Source organism: Osmerus eperlanus, chromosome 9 (genome assembly GCF_963692335.1).
Source record: "Osmerus eperlanus chromosome 9, fOsmEpe2.1, whole genome shotgun sequence".
NCBI lineage: Eukaryota > Metazoa > Chordata > Actinopteri > Osmeriformes > Osmeridae > Osmerus > Osmerus eperlanus.
In genome coordinates, this window is record NC_085026.1 from 15874818 (window position 1) to 15889538 (window position 14721).

General features: G+C 51.1%; 1 protein-coding gene across 1 annotated transcript in view; it reads right to left on the bottom strand.

Moving 5' to 3' along the window:
• syne2b (spectrin repeat containing, nuclear envelope 2b) overlaps positions 1-14721 on the bottom strand; it is a 90531-nt gene that overhangs the window by 43383 nt on the left and 32427 nt on the right. Inside the window, exons 54-75 of the mRNA XM_062468860.1 lie at positions 14467-14603; positions 14054-14192; positions 13481-13654; positions 11811-13387; positions 10565-11780; positions 9657-9827; positions 9281-9436; positions 8815-9056; positions 6635-8714; positions 6197-6531; positions 5813-5957; positions 5523-5723; positions 5090-5349; positions 4684-4843; positions 3353-3508; positions 3119-3259; positions 2850-3026; positions 1808-1945; positions 1303-1488; positions 1066-1179; positions 817-969; positions 583-729 (exon numbers count right to left, since the gene is read on the bottom strand). Of these exons, the coding sequence (XP_062324844.1) occupies positions 583-729; positions 817-969; positions 1066-1179; positions 1303-1488; positions 1808-1945; positions 2850-3026; positions 3119-3259; positions 3353-3508; positions 4684-4843; positions 5090-5349; positions 5523-5723; positions 5813-5957; positions 6197-6531; positions 6635-8714; positions 8815-9056; positions 9281-9436; positions 9657-9827; positions 10565-11780; positions 11811-13387; positions 13481-13654; positions 14054-14192; positions 14467-14603 (8205 nt within the window). The remainder of the gene's footprint in view (positions 1-582; positions 730-816; positions 970-1065; positions 1180-1302; positions 1489-1807; positions 1946-2849; positions 3027-3118; positions 3260-3352; positions 3509-4683; positions 4844-5089; positions 5350-5522; positions 5724-5812; positions 5958-6196; positions 6532-6634; positions 8715-8814; positions 9057-9280; positions 9437-9656; positions 9828-10564; positions 11781-11810; positions 13388-13480; positions 13655-14053; positions 14193-14466; positions 14604-14721) is intronic.

Sequence of the window (14721 nt, forward strand, 5' to 3'; positions counted from 1 at the left end):
GCCTAGTGAAGGGAAGGCTCGTGTGGTGAGGTGTTTCTGAGGCTGGCTAGTAAAGGGAATGCCCATGTGGTGAGGTGTTTCTGAGGCTGGCTAGTAAAGGGAAGGCCCGTGTGGTGAGGTGTTTCTGGGGCTGGCTAGTGAAGGGAAGGCCCGTGTGGTGAGGTGTTTCTGAGGCTGGCTAGTAAAGGGAAGGCCCGTGTTGTGAGGTGTTTCTGAGGCTGGCTAGTAAAGGGAAGGCCCGTGTGGTGAGGTGTTTCTGGGGCTGGCTAGTGAAGGGAAGGCCCGTGTGGTGAGGTGTTTCTGGGGCTGGCTAGTGAAGGGAAGGCCCGTGTGGTGAGGTGTTTCTGAGGCTGGCTAGTAAAGGGAATGCCCATGTGGTGAGGTGTTTCTGAGGCTGGCTAGTAAAGGGAAGGCCCGTGTTGTGAGGTGTTTCTGAGGCTGGCTAGTAAAGGGAAGGCCCGTGTGGTGAGGTGTTTCTGGGGCTGGCTAGTGAAGGGAAGGCCCGTGTGGTGAGGTGTTTCTGGGGCTGGCTAGTGAAGGGAAGGCCCGTGTGGTGAGGTGTTTCTGAGGCTCTGTTCTCACCTGGGCCCCCTCAAGGTAGGGTTCCACTAGACTGGAAGCAGGTCCCCTCTCTGGGATAGAGGTGGGTGCAGCTGGGCTAGGGGCACATTTCTTCACTGGTGCTGATGTTAAGGGCAGCTTGGTCTCTGCAGACTGTTCTAGAAGCATCTGAAACAATTAAAAAACACGAGTTATCTGGGCAGGGTTCGTTTGAGCAATGTTGTGTTGTGCTGGAGGATCTAGCGGTGGAGTCACCTTCCCCAACGCCGTCAGCTGCTGCTGGAGTTGCTCCACTCTCTGGAAGACAGAGAGAGTCTCCTCAGCTTCCTCTGGCAGACACAACCCTGGTTTACAGTTCTGGATCTCCTCTACGGTCCTCTTCATAGACCCAAGTCTGTCTCCGACGACCTGGAGTGATACAGAAAGGCACATCGACTCTAGTTGTGGAAAAAATATGTATATCTTTAAAAAAAAAGAGAGAAAAAAGGATTTCCCTCAGCTCACCTTCAGGCTCTCCTCTTTGGGGCTGGGCAGAGCTTGAGGGGCCGAGAGCAACAACCTGATCTCAGACACGTCCTTCTCCATCGATTTCACCTCCGTTTCAATGGCCTCCACCTCCTAGACAATGGAAGAGGAGCTTGGGTTAGTACACAGAGGGACAAGACTCATCTACCAGAGAAGGAGAGAGAAGGAAAGAAAACTGAGGAGGAGAGTAGATAGAAAGAAAAAAACTGATCGTACGGCGGCGGCGTGCTCCATCTGGGAGAGCGGAGCCACAAAGCTGAGCTGCATGGCGGCGACGCGTCCGTCTGCCTCTGACAGCTGCTCATGCAGCGCCGTGATGTCACACACCGGGGAGATCTCCGTCAGCATGGAAACAAAGCCCTGAAGAGTCATCCGAATCTGCTCTGAGTCATCCAGCACCATCTGCAACACAGAGTTCCAGGTGTGAGGGTTCCAGGTGTGAGGGGCCCAGGTGTGAGGGGCCCAGGTGTGAGGGTCCCAGGTGTGAGGGGCCCAGGTGTGAGGGTCCCAGGTGTGAGAGGCCCAGGTGTGTGGGTCTCAGGTGTGAGGGGTCTAAGTGTGAGGGGCCCAGGTGTGTGGGTTCCAGGTGTGTGGGACCCAGCTGTGAGGGTCCCAGGTGTGAGAGGCCCAGGTGTGAGGGTTCCAGGTGTGAGAGGCCCAGGTGTGAGGGTTCCAGGTGTGAGAGGCCCAGGTGTGAGGGTTCCAGGTGTGTGCTACTGACCTGCAGGGCGTGGACGTGGCTCCTGAGACACTTGGCGGTGGTATAAATGCAGGGGGCGGTCAGCCAGGACTGAGCTTCGGTCAGCCAGCTGTTGGAGCTGTTGATCATCTCCTCATGCTCCTTCATCCAGGTATGGATCTGGACCCGCCCACCACAATGAGTATCAGCATGGACAAATATCCCAAATGATATGTCATCACCATAATAGTACATACATCACCTTAACAGGATTTATTTATAATATTTAAAAAGCACAATGTAAAACTACATCTTTCAAGTTACATGCTGGGCAGTGCTTGAAGTGGGGGGAAAAAAGGTGCCGGTACTCTCTTGCATTGGAAAATCATTATGAAATTTGAGATTTCTACAGTGAAAAACAAAACTTGGAGATATTGCTGGTACAACAACAATTTATTGTTATTTATTAATAACATAAATGCATAGCCGCGGGAACATATTTTATCAGGGGGGTGCTGGGGGGTGGCTTAATGTTCCGGGGCGGCAGGGACAGACTGGGAGTAAAAATAGCCCCTGGACTTAGATCCAGACCGGCCCACCAGAACCGGCCCCCGTATACGCCACCACAGCTGCCCTGCTAATACATGCAGTCTGTGTTTGATGTGATGCTAGTTCTGGAGTTCGGTACTTAATGCGCGCGAGCCAACTTTTTTGGCCTTTATTTGAGCCCAAAATAGTTTTTTGAGCTGTGTAAAATAAACATTGCCGTAAACCCTTGGTAAAACCTTGTAAAACTAACCTTGTACGCAAGAAAAGGTGCCGGTACGCTTAAGAGTAAAATGTAGAGGTGCCGGTACTGCGTACCGGTGAGTACCGGCCCACTTCGAGCACTGATGCTGGGACTTAGCCTAAAGTACTGTCACTGAAAAATGTTGTTTTCCTCCATCGGTTTCCAATCGTCAGGCCACATCTTCCTCAACAACAACCTTTCACCCCTCAGCAGATGAATCCAGCATACTTGCACAGTGACAACAACAAACCTATAACACGGTTTCCACGGCACTGGAGCACACTATCAGGGTACCTTGCCGAGGAAGGACGTCCTCTGCTCAGCCTGTTTGGCCATGTGTGAGTGCAGCTGCTGCAGATCCCCCACCCGCTCTGTCAGGACCTGCATCTCATCCACCTGCTCCACTTCTTGGACCTCCACCTCCAGCGCAGCCACGCGGGAGTGCCACTGGTCCAGCTCATCCCACACGCGCTACACCACCAAGTAAACACAGGGGTGAAAAAATGTGTGATTCAACTAGTCTGACTGATTCTAGAACAGTCTTTAGTGTTCATCACCATCACCTTCTGGGTGCGCTCTGCCTCTGCCAGGCTGGGGCTTCTCTGCTGGAGCTTGTCCTGCACTGATCCCAGTCCAGCCTTGATCTCAGACAGCTTGGCCCCGAGTCTTTGCAGCGGGCTGCTCTTCTCCACGGTGTCCTCCACCTGCGGGTGCAACACACGGCCAGTCACATACTTCCTGTCTGAGATGTTTCAAGTTCAGGTCAGAGTCCTTAAAGTTGAGTTTAGGTCCTGTACCTTTTTCTCGATATTCTTTAGAGTGTGTGTGACTTCCTTTAGGGGCGTCTCGATCTCAACAGGAACCAGGGTGTACATGTCGGAATATTTGATCCTCAATCCGTCCATGACTCTCTGGACCACAGCCTTTTGGATAATCAGTTGAGTTTGGATCTCCTAAAAAGATTATTTCAGAAAGATTCGAGAGAGAGGAAGCATGTACGGTTGGTGAGCTTTTCTCCGTTTCGTTCCAATCATTTTGTCTCTTCCTAAGGTGATGATTCGATAACACGTTCTTCGAACAAAAATCTTATGCAGCCAAGGACTTCCTCTATTATGTGGCATTACCCCAGAGAAGCTACATCCCAGTCTGTCTTTCCTCAAGCTGGTTGAATTTTCAATCTAAGTTTCTACTCTAACTACTATGAATCACAAAAGCCAGATACATCCACTACCTATTCTTAATTGACTTTTTTTAAAGCTAAAAGACAGCAAATTGAGAACAAAAACTATACATCTTTTTGGTCTGATAAAGTAGTAATGAAACCAATGATGTGGAAGATTCGAAAACTTACCAGGGTCTGAAAGTGTAATACTGCGCAAGAGGGAACTGCATCTCATCACCGTGGAAAACTAATCTGTGTTTGAGTGTGTGTGTGTGTGAGTGTGTGTGAGTGTGTGTGTCCGTGTCCAAGGGTGACATCAGTGCTCCTCTGAGACTGAAGCACCTGGAGGATCCACTTACAACCAGGAACAAAGAGAGGTGGGTATGGGGGGGCCGCAGGCCTTTCAGCCTCCCAGACCCCCTCCAGGACTGAGCAGGGGAGTGGGGGGATATTGGACACAACTCAGGAGTCCGGACAAAACAGCCCCCACTCTGCCATTGAGCAGGAGGACAATACTCGGGGGAAGATAGAGACACAGTATCCGCAAACTGGCTTGAGGGCTGACGCCAAACCGACGGTTGGCTTCAAATTATGCACTTAGTTTTGTCTCTGTCTATCAGCAAACAGTCTCACTCTCTGCTCTAATTAACGGAGTTTCAACAGTGAAATGCTAAACCAACAGTCACACACACAGAACTGACAATAGCAATATTGAGCACTTTCCCCAAAAACCTCAGAGGGAAAATGTTCCATACTGTATGTGCATGATTTAGCAGACGCTCTCATCGAGAGCGACTTACAGTAAGTACAGGGACATTCCCCCAAGGCAAATAGGGTGAAGTGCCTTGCCCAAGGACACAACGTAATTTTAGCACGACCAGGAATCGAACCGGCAACCTTCTGATTAATAGCCCAATTCCCTAACCGCTCTGCCATCTGACCATGTAAATATAGATGTAAACCCACCTGTAGGTCTTCTGCATTAGGACAGTCCTCCAGCTCCACCAGAACACTGTTTGCCGCCTCCAGCCAGACCTTAACGGCCTGCAGCTCCTCCCTCACTGCGTCCCTCTCCTCCACCTCCGCCAGTGCTGCAAGGTGACCCTGCCGGCTCCTCTCCTTCAGGCTGGGGAACACACACACACACACACGTGGAGACATGAGGGAGGATTCATGTCATGTATATTTTTGTAATATAATCGTTATAATCTTGTAACATTTTGACAATTGAGCGCTTTAGACCATTCTCCATCCACTACCTGGAATTCTCACCCAAGTAGAGGGTTCTGGGAAATTGAGTCCCTACGCCTCGGTGCACAAAGACTATAGGAAGCGCCACAAACGCGTCACTCAACCAGAATCCACCCGTCACCTTTTGTATCTGCCTTGCAGGGCCTGCAGCTTCTCGCAGAGGCGGACGGGAGGGGCTTGCTCCAGGTGTGCTGCAACGCCCAGCAGCCTGGCGATGCGGAGCTCCAGGGCTGAGAGGGCGCGCTGTTCACAGTCCGCCCGGTCCTGGTACTGCTCCCACCGCTGCAGCAGCTCCTGCAGCTCCTCCCCAGATATCTTCTCCCTGGAGCAGTCCGGCAGCTCAGCCTCCACCTGCTCCAGGACCAGGGACGCCCTCTCCACCTGGGGGCAGTTTTTTTTTATGAAATAAAAGCCTTTTTCCAAAGCTTTCTAGTGCATGGGGGCACTTCTTGGTCTTCTGTGCCCTAACCACTAAGCTATACCCTCCCCTAGGATGAAGATTTAGCTTGGCACCGTTTGACTGTAAAGGGTTTCGGTGTCTCGCATAACCTTACATGTTCTGTGATCTCAGTCCATTCTGCTGTTGCTTTCTGTGAGCGAGCCGTCAGGTCTCGTGTGCACCACTGCAGTCTGTAGACCTGTCTCCAGAGGGCGCTAACAGCTCTCTCCCTGCTGCCACGGCAACCAGGTTCTGGGCACCACTCCTTCAGTTCCTCCAGTCTTCCAATCAGAGAGTCCACTTCACCAGACAGCACCTTCGTGGAAATGTAGAAACACAAGTCAGAAAACTGAAGTTGCTGGTCTCTGGAAGTTTTGAGTTGTCACTGTGACTTCTTCTCCACACCTTCATCTTAGCTTGTTGCTCTGTGCAGCCTTGGAGGGAGGAGGGTTTGTGAGCGATGTGCTGAGAGAGAGACGTCTCCATACTCTGTACATGCTGGCATGTCTCCTCATGGCACTTTGTGTACCTTCTGCGATGTTCAGCACATCTAAGAAACACAAATAATAGATCAACCAAAGGTTAAACTGAAACAGCCATCACACCTTTGTGTGAGAGGACAAGCAGAACATCCATACACCAGTTTCCCAGACATGGATTCATCCTAGTCCTAAACTAAGAGGGAAAAATCTATGAAATCCCCACTATAAAATGTTTTTAGTCAAGGACTAGACTTAATCCATGTCTGGGAAACTGAGCCATCAAGGTGGATCATTCAGGCATCCTAACCTCTGCAGTGTTTCTAGTCTTAGCTGGGCCTGGGCATGGAGGGTGGACCTCCACACCAGGAGACTGCTTAGCACTTTCCCACGGAGGTCCTCCACCTTCTGGGGAGAGAAGCAAGCATGCTGGGGGGCAAGGGTCTGGAGCTGGAGGACTTGGGACTGGAACTGCTCCTCCAGAGAGGCCAAGGCCTGCTGGGAGTCCTCGACCCGCTCAGAGCAGCTTCCCACGGAGCCCTGAGGTGGGAGGAGTGCGGTCTCTGCTTCCTGGAGGAAGCGCACCGCACATTTAACACCGCAGGTGTAGCTCCTCAGAGAGTCGCGAGCCTTGGAAATGTTCTCCTGAGAAAAGAAAGCACAGGATGTTACGATTAGCTGTCCTTCGTCACGTTAAAAAGCAAGAGGGTTCATGGAAAGACACGACAAAAACTAAAATCAAACTTGCCATTCGTAAGTCGCATTCCTTTAGGACGGTGTCCTTCATCTCCTTTAGTTCATTATACTCCTGGGATGCATCCCCCTGTCCGTATTCTTTCTTTTGGCGAATGACGTCCAACGCTCGCATTCTCGCCTCCACTAATTTTCTCAAAATCACAGTCTTGCAAAGCTCCTTGTCCATGACATCGTCTCTGGGCTCCAGGCTCCAGGTCTGCTGCAGCCCTCTCTGGGTGTCCAAGAGGAAGGCATGTAGGGATTTCAGCTCGGAGGGGTAGTGCATTCCTCGCAGCAGATTCCACTCCATGATTTGGAGGTTGCTGTGGACAGTCATCTCCCAGGTGTTAAGGCTCTGTAAGTTCTGCTTTAGTCTTTGGCGCTCCATGGTCAGTTGGGACGGGTAGAGGTCTGGGGAGATGTTCTGAAGTTCATCTGCAGCCTCCTCACACAGGTTCTTCATCAGAGGGATCTGGGTGAGCAGGACCTGGAAAGCCTTGAACCTCCAATCTAACCCTCGGCTCTCCTCTTTGGCCTGCTGGACCTGCTCCTCCACATTCTCCCTGAGGTCCTCCACACGCTGTCTAAAGCTGAGGTACCGCTCGTGTTCTTTGGCCTTCGCATCCAGGGCGTTCATTTGACCAAGCAGCTCAGCTATGACGCACTGTAGCTCCTTTCTCTTCTCCTCGGGGATGCAGGGCTGAAGGCGGTCCACCTCGCTCTTGTGCTCCAGGATCATGTGTCTGAAAGGCTCCAGAGCGGCCAGGGACTCCCTGGTGACAGGGAACCTGTGTCGGTTCAGATCCACCAGCATCTGAGTCAGACTGTTCTCCACGGAGCTCAGCTTCTGTTTGGTTGAGTCCTGGGTCTTGAAAAGCTCCTCCAGCTCCTGGTGGTTGGCTTTCTCGAAGCTGACGATGCCTCTGACGTCTTCCTGGAGGTTGGCGAGTCTGTCACGGAGGAGGCAGTTCTCCGAGACACTGAGCTCGGAGGAGATGTCTCGACTCTTCATGAGGAGGGCTTCGGAGACTGCAGCCTGCTTCTCCGCTTCTCCCAGGGTGTCCTGGATCTGCCGGGCGTGGCGCTCCAGGTAGGCAGCGGTCTGACCTTCGCCCTCCCCTCTCCTGGAGACTGCTCGGTGGAGATGAGCCACGATCCAGGAGTCCACGTCGGCCATCTGCTCCGACATCTTCTCTCGGGTTTGCAAGCCGGACTCCATCTCCCTCACGGCCCTGGTCAGCTTGTCGGAGGTGGACTTTGAGAGCTTCTCCAGGGATTTCAGTGAGGAGTTAACCGTGGGGACCTTGTCACCGTCGTCCAGCTGAGGGATCAGGTCCGTCACCTCCTCCACCAGAGCCTGCAGCTGAACCTGCTTGGCTGTCATCTCCGACTGCAGCTTCTTCAGCTCCTTGATCTGCCTGTGAACCTCTTCCGGTAACAGAGCCACCCTCCTTCTCCTGCACTCGATGTCACTCTCTGTCTGCTTGGCCCAGTCGAAGGCGTCCATCATCACCTTTAGGATCTTCGCCATGGTTGGGTTGCGGCTGGTGGGGGACTGAGAAGACGCCTGCTCCCCCATGCGGTCCATCAGCTCCTTCACCTGACGGAGACCCTGGTTTATCTCGTTCATCTCTTTCTCCCACCGGGACGCGTGGGACAGAGACTCGAAGTCTTTCTGCATGTGCTGGTGTCTCTGTCGGGCTGCAGTCAGCTCCGCACCCACCACCATCAGCTCCTGGACCCGCTGGCTCTGCCACTGGCCAACCAGAGGAGACCCGACTGGGCTCAAAGTCTTTCCCAGGCTCTCCAGGTTCTCACGAAGGCTAGAAATGTCTGAGAGGAGTCTGCTGCTCTCTCTGGCATGGGCGTTGACGTGGTGTATGGTCCTCTCTGCAGCTCTTTCCAGGCCTCTCCAGTCTCGCTGCAGGGTTCTATAGCGGGTCTGGGCCGCGGACCTCTCCGCCTGGCTCAGGTGGGGGACCAGCTTGGTGTGGCTCAGAAGAAGATCCCCCAGGACAGTCCTCTCTTCCTCCATACGGCGTACGAACGAGCCCAGCCCCTCAGCCTCCACAGAGCTGCTCTCCACCGGAGATCTGGGGAACAGCCAAGGGGAGAAAAGACATCACTCCTAAACTGAGCCATTGAGGAAACCTCGTTGCTACAGGTGATGACTTGACAGAATCCCGCACTCACGTTTTGAGCGCCTCAAGCTCTCCTGCAAGCCTCCTCAGCGTGTCCTTGGCTGCCTGGGTCTGCCTGACACACTCGCTCACCAGCTGCAGCTGAGCCTCTTTACTCTGGAGGGTAGTGGAGGCATCCCAGACTGCAGCGCTCCACTGGCCCTCCACCAGCTCCAACGCCTCAGGGTCCTCGGCCTCGGATCTGCTCGACTGGGACAGGAGCTCCACCTGGACCTGTGCGGCTTGTTTACACTCCTGGAAACACACAGACACACACCGTGGACCCCGAGAGTTCGGAATTCTCATGACATTAGTGGTAAGTATTTATGTAAACTAAGCAATTTCTAGCTTTTTTTTTGTAAATAATAATGTATATAATCTATTAATTAACTACTTGGCTTCAAGCTGCTGTAGGGAGTTGCATGTTGGGCTCCCAGTGTGGAGCGCTCGGTGTTCTGTGTGTGTTGTCTGGGCCTCACCTCAGCCTCCTCTACCTGCCTGGACAGGGCAGCAGGGTCGAGGCCAGCTGACCGGCTTCTGCAACCCAGAACCCTGACCAGCAACCTGCCCAGTTGGGCCTCCAGGTCTCTGATAGATGTGTCCAGAACCCCTGCTACGGATTCACGGCGTTTACCCTGGGATTACACGGTATGGATTAGTGGTCTGATTGTAAACTGATGCCTACAGGTATCTTTACAACAACTGTACATGTCAACACTATTTCAGAATGTATTTAACTTAAAAATTAACTTTTAATTGCAACAAACTTAAAGCATAGCAGTTGCTAGGATATGACACAAAACTCAGTGAAAGTGACTAACTTGGGATGAACTTTATCTATGGACAGTACTCTACCTCAATCAGCATCGTGTTGGGTCCAGTCTGGGTGAGTGTCTGGATCTCTGTGTAGATGTCCTCCATGCTGGGTCCTTGTGAAACAGCCGGTGCTGGCTTCTTTTTGATCTCAACATCACAGACTACCTCACCAGGGGCAGCAGGCTTCTCTGAACTGCGGTCCTGTTGCTGCTGTTCACCAAACAAAAACAGTGTCGCTAAATAATCTTTAAAGGCGTTCTACAAAAGTTAAAAAACCAAGACTAGCACCAGCATGATGAGGAGTGGTTCGGTCAGTAGTCCCCACAACAGGTTTTCCAGGAGTAATCTACACCATGTAACTGTAAATAATTCCCCCTGTGACATCTGAGAGAATGACATCATATGCGAGGCAGATCACATTCCCGCCCGGGGCCTCTTAGCAAAATGAATGACTCAACCTTAACCAAGCCAAACGTATTCTGACTCTTCACTACACTGTGAGTCAACGCTGTGTGCTACAACCACCAGGACCGCCTATGGGTGTTGGGAATCTAAGAAATACAGGCTCCAGTTTTCCTTCCTTGGGGCAGCATCCCAGTCAGTGTTCCCCCTCTCTTCCCTCTGAGGGCCTGTTTTGTTCCTGTGCTTGTTTGTTGTTCTCCCCTTGCTCCCTCTCTTAGTCTCTGTGGGACTTGCCATCAGCCCCCGGGAACAGGAGAATCTCTTTCAGACAAGAATACGAACCTAGCCTCTTGACCCAGTTCATTTTACATGCATTTTTCATCTGCACCCCATATGACAGACCTAACATACAACTAACACAACGATAGAGTAGGGGGGGGGGGGGGGGAAGGGTTCATTCCTTTCATTTACAACTCAACAGCATTTCAATTCGGTTCACAAATTGTTTGAAAATGCCAATGTACTACAAGGTGGGCTGTTCTTACCCGAGGCAAGTCCACATTCTCCACGTTCACCTCGTCAGTGGCTGTTGCCATGGCAGCGGGGGGGGTGTCCTCCCCTGGCTGTCTGTTTGCGGTGAAACCCCTCTTCTCCTGCTCCTCCACACCTGTCCGCTGTGTCTCCAATGGGCCTGCCCTCTCTTCTGACCGGCCTTGACCGTGGCCCTGTCCGTCCTCTCTCTGAGCACCTGTCCCCCCTTGTTGACCTACGGCTTCGGACGGCTCTGTGCTGTCCGACGGTCTTTCACGCCGTCTTTCTGACCGGTCCCCATCGTCTCCACTCGGCCGTGTTTCTCCACTCGCCGCTCCTCTCCCGCTCTGGGCTGCTGTCGTTTGTCGTCTGTTCGTTTGCAAAGTAGCTTCCTCGTGGTGTCGAGAGACCTGTTCCACTTTCGCAGGAGGTGTCATCGAGCTCTCTGGCACCTCACGTTGGTCCAGTTCGGTTTTTCTTTCTTTGACGTCCTCTTCCAGAGTCCCTTTGTCCTTTTCCTCGACAGATTTACCGCCTGTTGTTTTGGACTGCTTTGACTTTCTATTTGGTGGTTCTGGCTTAGTTTTAGAGGGTTCAGTCGTGATTTTATAGGATTCTGGTATTGTTTCAGTGGGTTCTGATGTAGTTTTAGATGGTTCAGGTGTGGGTTTAGAGAGTTTTGACTTTGGCGTGGTTATAGTAGGTTCTGGTGTGATTCTAAAGGGTTCTGGTGTGGATTTAGAGGGTTGTGCAGGTGTGGCTTTAGAGGGTTCTTGTGTGGTTACGGATGATTCTGGCGTGGACTTTAAAGGATCTGTTGTAGGTTTAGAAAGTTTTTTCTTTCTTTTGGAGGGTTCAGGTGTAGTTACAGAGGATTCTGGCGTGGTTCTAGAGGATTCTGGTGTGGATTTAGAGGGTTGTGCAGGTGTGGCTTTGGAGGGTTCTGGCGTGGTTATTGAGGGATCTGGTGTGGACTTAAAAGGATCTGCTGTAGGTTTAGAGAGTTTTGCCTTTCTTTTAGAGGGTTCAGGTGTTGTTAGGAAAGATTCTGATGAGGTTCTAGAGGTTTCCGGTGTTCTTTCAGAATATTCAACTGTAGTTTTAGAATGTTCTGGTGTAGTTTTAGAGGGTTCCAGGGTGGTTGTAGGTTTAGAGAGTTTTGTCTTTCTTTTAGAGGGTTCAGGTGTGGTTTTAGAGGGTTCAGGTGTGGTTTTAGAGGGTTCAGGTGTGGTTTCAGAGGGTTCAGGTGTGGTTTCAGAGGGTTCAGGTGTGGTTTTAGAGGGTTCAGGTGTGGTTTCAGAGGGTTCAGGTGTGGTTTCAGAGGGTTCAGGTGTGGTTTCAGAGGGTTCAGGTGTGGTTTTAGAGGGTTCAGGTGTGGTTTCAGAGGGTTCAGGTGTGGTTTCAGAGGGTTCAGGTGTGGTTTTAGAGGGTTCAGGTGTGGTTTTAGAGGGTTCAGGTGTGGTTTCAGAGGGTTCAGGTGTGGTTTCAGAGGGTTCAGGTGTGGTTTTAGAGGGTTCAGGTGTGGTTTCAGAGGGTTCAGGTGTGGTTTCAGAAGGTTCTGCTGTAGTTTTAGATAATTTAGTTTTTCTTTTCGAGGGTTCTGGATGCTGTGTGGATTTGCACACCTCTGACTGAGAAAAGTCGATCTCAGTCCATTCTCTGTCTGGTCTGACTACCTGCGCTACCTCAGGGGTCTTTGTTTGACTAGGTTGACTTGTAACAGCTATTTCTTCATGTTGACTTCTACCAACATCGACAGGAGGTTCTTTCTGGGTACGAGCCACCTCCACAGGCATCTCCAACACCAGGTACCGCATCGGAGACTCGGGTTTGCCGTCTTTCAACAGCCCCTCGATGTAATCTGCCTTGACCTTCGTAGGTTGGGTCACAGAGGCTTGGGAATGTGCGTCTGAGGTGAGGGATTTGTCCGCCGAGTCGGGAAGGCCAGGTTCTGGATGCTTCTTGGGTTTTTCTCTCGACTCTCTGACAGTTGACTCTGTCAGCTCGGGAGTCTGATTGGCTGTGCTGAGGGACTTTGACTCCAGATATTCAGTGGGAGGCTGAGTAACTTTCATTTCACCAATGGACTGAGTGAGTGTGGTATCAAAACCTACGGCTCCTCCGGAGGATATGATACGTGCAGTTTCAGGGCTGGTTATGGGCCACTGCACAGGCATCTGCACAAACACTGAAGATGTGTCCAGAATGACAGCGGCCAGTTTCTTCTCAGGAAGAGATTGCAGCTTGTCTGTTTGTTTCATGGATGAGTCGTCTGGGTAGCGTTGTTCGTCAATACCCTGAGTGTGTGTCGAAGGAGAGCCTTGCCCTTTCTGATCAGTCAGTGAAGTGGGGTCTCCTCGCTGGACAACAGCACCGACATTGGCAACAGGATGAACAACAGTCTCCTTGGCAACAGGATGAACAAAAGTCTCAGATGAAGGGGTCTTGGAGGGTGGATCTTGTATCTGCTGAGTGTCTGTATCAAGTATGACCATCGCCACCTTCATGATCGGTTTAGGCTCCACAGGAACAGCCTTTGTCACCTGTGTTGCAGCCACCGACGTCACAACAGAATCTGGACACCTTACCTCAGACCGAGTGGGGTCTTTTCTAGAGGAGTGTTCCTGTTTGACTGGTACAGACTTCTCAATGACAGGACGGCTCAGTGGGGCTTTAGCTCGCTGACTGTCTTGGACTTGAACCTGCTGGCTCTTGGCTGGGCTTACAGGCATCTGAGGTGAGGAACCTTCTGGAACCTTTTTGTCCTCTGACTTAACATCACAGACAGCAGCCAACTCAGACTCTGAGACTTTTTGTTGACTTCTCTTATTGAGATTCTGAGTAAAAACAAAGATTACATTTAAATGTAAATTAAATTTAAACGATAAGATTCAATTAATTGTAGCTATAATCAACATCAGTAATATTACCTTCAGACACTGGGTGAGAGAAGCACTGTGCTTCTTCGCATCATCAAGAGATTGTAAACTGTCTCTCTCCAGCTTCTCAGCTTGATCTGGTTTGAGGCAGTCAACCAGGAACAGCCGGTGAGCTAGCGCCCCCTGCAGGCTTTGCTGCAGCTGAGCACCCTCCTCTAACGCAGCCTGAGGAGAACAGAAACCAAAGTTAAAGGTTGCTACGTTCCCAGGAACCGACAGAGAGAATATAATAGCATTTGGGAACATCTTGTACCCTTGGCCTTCCTGCAACCTAATGTGCTTCAACCCTAACAAAAAGAAAGGACATTCATAACATGAATTCAAATAAATGGTCATAAGCAGGCTTCTGCAGAGCTGGATAAAGACCCATTCATTTGAATCAGGTGTGTGGGAGCAGGGAAACATCTAAAACATGCAGGACAGGGTGCCCTGAGGACCAGGGTTGGGAACTAATGCCGTACATCACTCGTTACGTAGATGTACCCGATGCCCTCTTCAACCGCCCTGGCCTCAATATTTCAAGCATGAGCATACATATGTTATGCCGACCAGTGTTTTGATTACATGAGCTACTTGGACCGAGGAGGCTGAGAGCGCTGGAGGAGTGTGGGTCCACCGCTGCAGGGTCAGGAGACTGTCTGCCAGGCACTGGGCTGTATTCTGCCCACACGCTTCCTTCCTCTCACCCAGCCTGGACCTCAAACTGAAATCACCAAGCAGACCAAATAGCATTACTTATATCACGTTATATATATACAGTTTCATCTACGTATTGAAGGAGGGTCTTATCACAACGACCAGGTGTTTCCATTGTGGTATGATGTCAGCGTGCAATAATAAATCCAACTTTAATTGAAATGGGAAACTGCCAGCTGAGGGTTTAAACTGAGAGGGGCGCTTGCTCAGGTCAGCAATGTGCGGTTTCCTAACTGAGTATGTGTGGGATGTTTGGTACTGAGCCACATTCAGCAGCGCACCCGTCATGCTGCTCGCTCAGAGAGTTTACTGAGGAGAGAACATCCACAGGAACTTCCTCTTCAGTTGACGCAGACCGGACAGTCTGGCATAGGTCGTGAACCTTCACCCCCAACCCTTCCAGTAACCTCTCACAGTTCTGAGGAGCCAAATATACAAGAGTTCGTCATTTAAACACTTTTAACAATCACCAATATTGATAGTATTTTTTTTCATAACTTAAAAGTGGAAAATGTGGTGATTGGTTGAACAATCCG